The 1,369-nt window shown below is 44.6% G+C and overlaps 1 protein-coding gene across 2 annotated transcripts in view; it reads left to right on the forward strand.

Moving 5' to 3' along the window:
- The window catches only part of Lias (lipoic acid synthetase), an 18,350-nt gene that overhangs the window by 2,251 nt on the left and 14,730 nt on the right, over positions 1-1,369 (forward strand). The window contains exon 3 of one of the 2 annotated variants that reach the window (XM_005359266.2): positions 694-787. The exons of the other annotated variant lie outside the window; for it this stretch is intronic. Coding sequence (XP_005359323.1) covers positions 694-787 — 94 coding nt within the window. The remainder of the gene's footprint in view (positions 1-693; positions 788-1,369) is intronic. 2 annotated transcript variants of the gene reach the window in all.

Consider the following 1,369-nt stretch of genomic DNA (forward strand, 5'->3'; position numbering starts at 1 on the left):
CTGCCTTTGTTAACAATGTAAAGGTGTGTTGCATTCAGCTCATCTTACCTGCCTTAGGCACCTGACTGGCCTAATAAAAAGCTGAATTGCCAATAGCTAAGCTGAAGAGTTATAGGCGGGACTGGTGAGCAGAGAGAGTAAGTAGAAGGAGGACTCTAGGCTCAAGAGAGGAGGAAGAGGAGGAAAAAATGAGGAGGAAAAAGAGGGATATGCCTAGACTAGATGCCAGGCAGCTGCTAGCCAGACACGTGAAGCAGTGAAGTTAAAATATACAGAGGGAAAAAAGGTAAAAAGCCCACAGGCAAAACAGATTAAGAGAAACAGATTAAAGTAAGAGCTAAGGCCAGGTATTCATAACTAAGTCTCTATGTTGTGATTTGGGAGCTGGTTGTTAGTCCAAAAGAGAAAGCCTGGTACAGTAGTGTTCACAGGGAAGGACACACTCAACGACATATCCATCCTTTAATTAGAATAGTATAGCAATGCGCCTTTGCATAAGGTAGCTGTAAGCATAGCATCCCCTAGACTCTATTATCAGTGATTCCTAAAGCAGCTTGAGCAGACCTGAGATTGAGTCTTTGGTCTTCTTCCTGTGATGGAACTGAGTCCAAGAATGTGGAAAAAGCTGCTAGAGCTAAGCTACGTGTCTTCCAGAGGTTGGTAATGGGCAGTTGTTCGTTTGGCTTTCCCTAGGTTAAGACTACCTCCGTGGTTAAAGACAGAGATACCCATGGGTAAAAATTACAATAAGCTGAAAACTACATTGCGGAATTTAAATCTCCACACAGTGAGTAGCCAGTGTGTTTCCCCTCGATTTTACCCCAAGTCTATGCTCTCTCTCCATATTTATAACAAAAAGGTGTTGAGATACAGTCTAACTATTTAGCATAGGCTGGAGCTCCCTGATTGGTCTCAAACTTGTGATTCTCCTGTCTTAGCCTCCTAAGTGCTTGGGTTATAAGATGTGTGGTGCCAGAACAGACCAAGATGAAGTGGTTGATGAGTATGTAACTCTTAGCAGGGAAAGTGAAGTGTGAGCTACAGTAGTGATGGTGTACGTGAAGCCCGGCAGTGGTGGCTCACACCTTTATCCCAGCACTTGGCAGGCAGAGGCAGGTGGATCTCTGTGAGTTTGAGGACAGCCTAGTCTACAGAGTGAGTTCCAGTACAGCCTGGGCTACACAGAGAAATCCTGTCTTGAAAAACCAAAGTGAAAACAAAAAACATACATAGACCTGTAGGGCCTGAGAGTATAACTCAGTGCATGCTTAGTGTGTTTGATAGCACTTTGGTCCCTAGCTCCCCTTTACATTTTCCTGCAAAAGAAACAATAGGTGAAGCCGGGCGGTGGTGGCGCACGCCTTTAATC

This window comes from Microtus ochrogaster, linkage group LG1 (genome assembly GCF_000317375.1).
Source record: "Microtus ochrogaster isolate Prairie Vole_2 linkage group LG1, MicOch1.0, whole genome shotgun sequence".
Classification (NCBI taxonomy): domain Eukaryota; kingdom Metazoa; phylum Chordata; class Mammalia; order Rodentia; family Cricetidae; genus Microtus; species Microtus ochrogaster.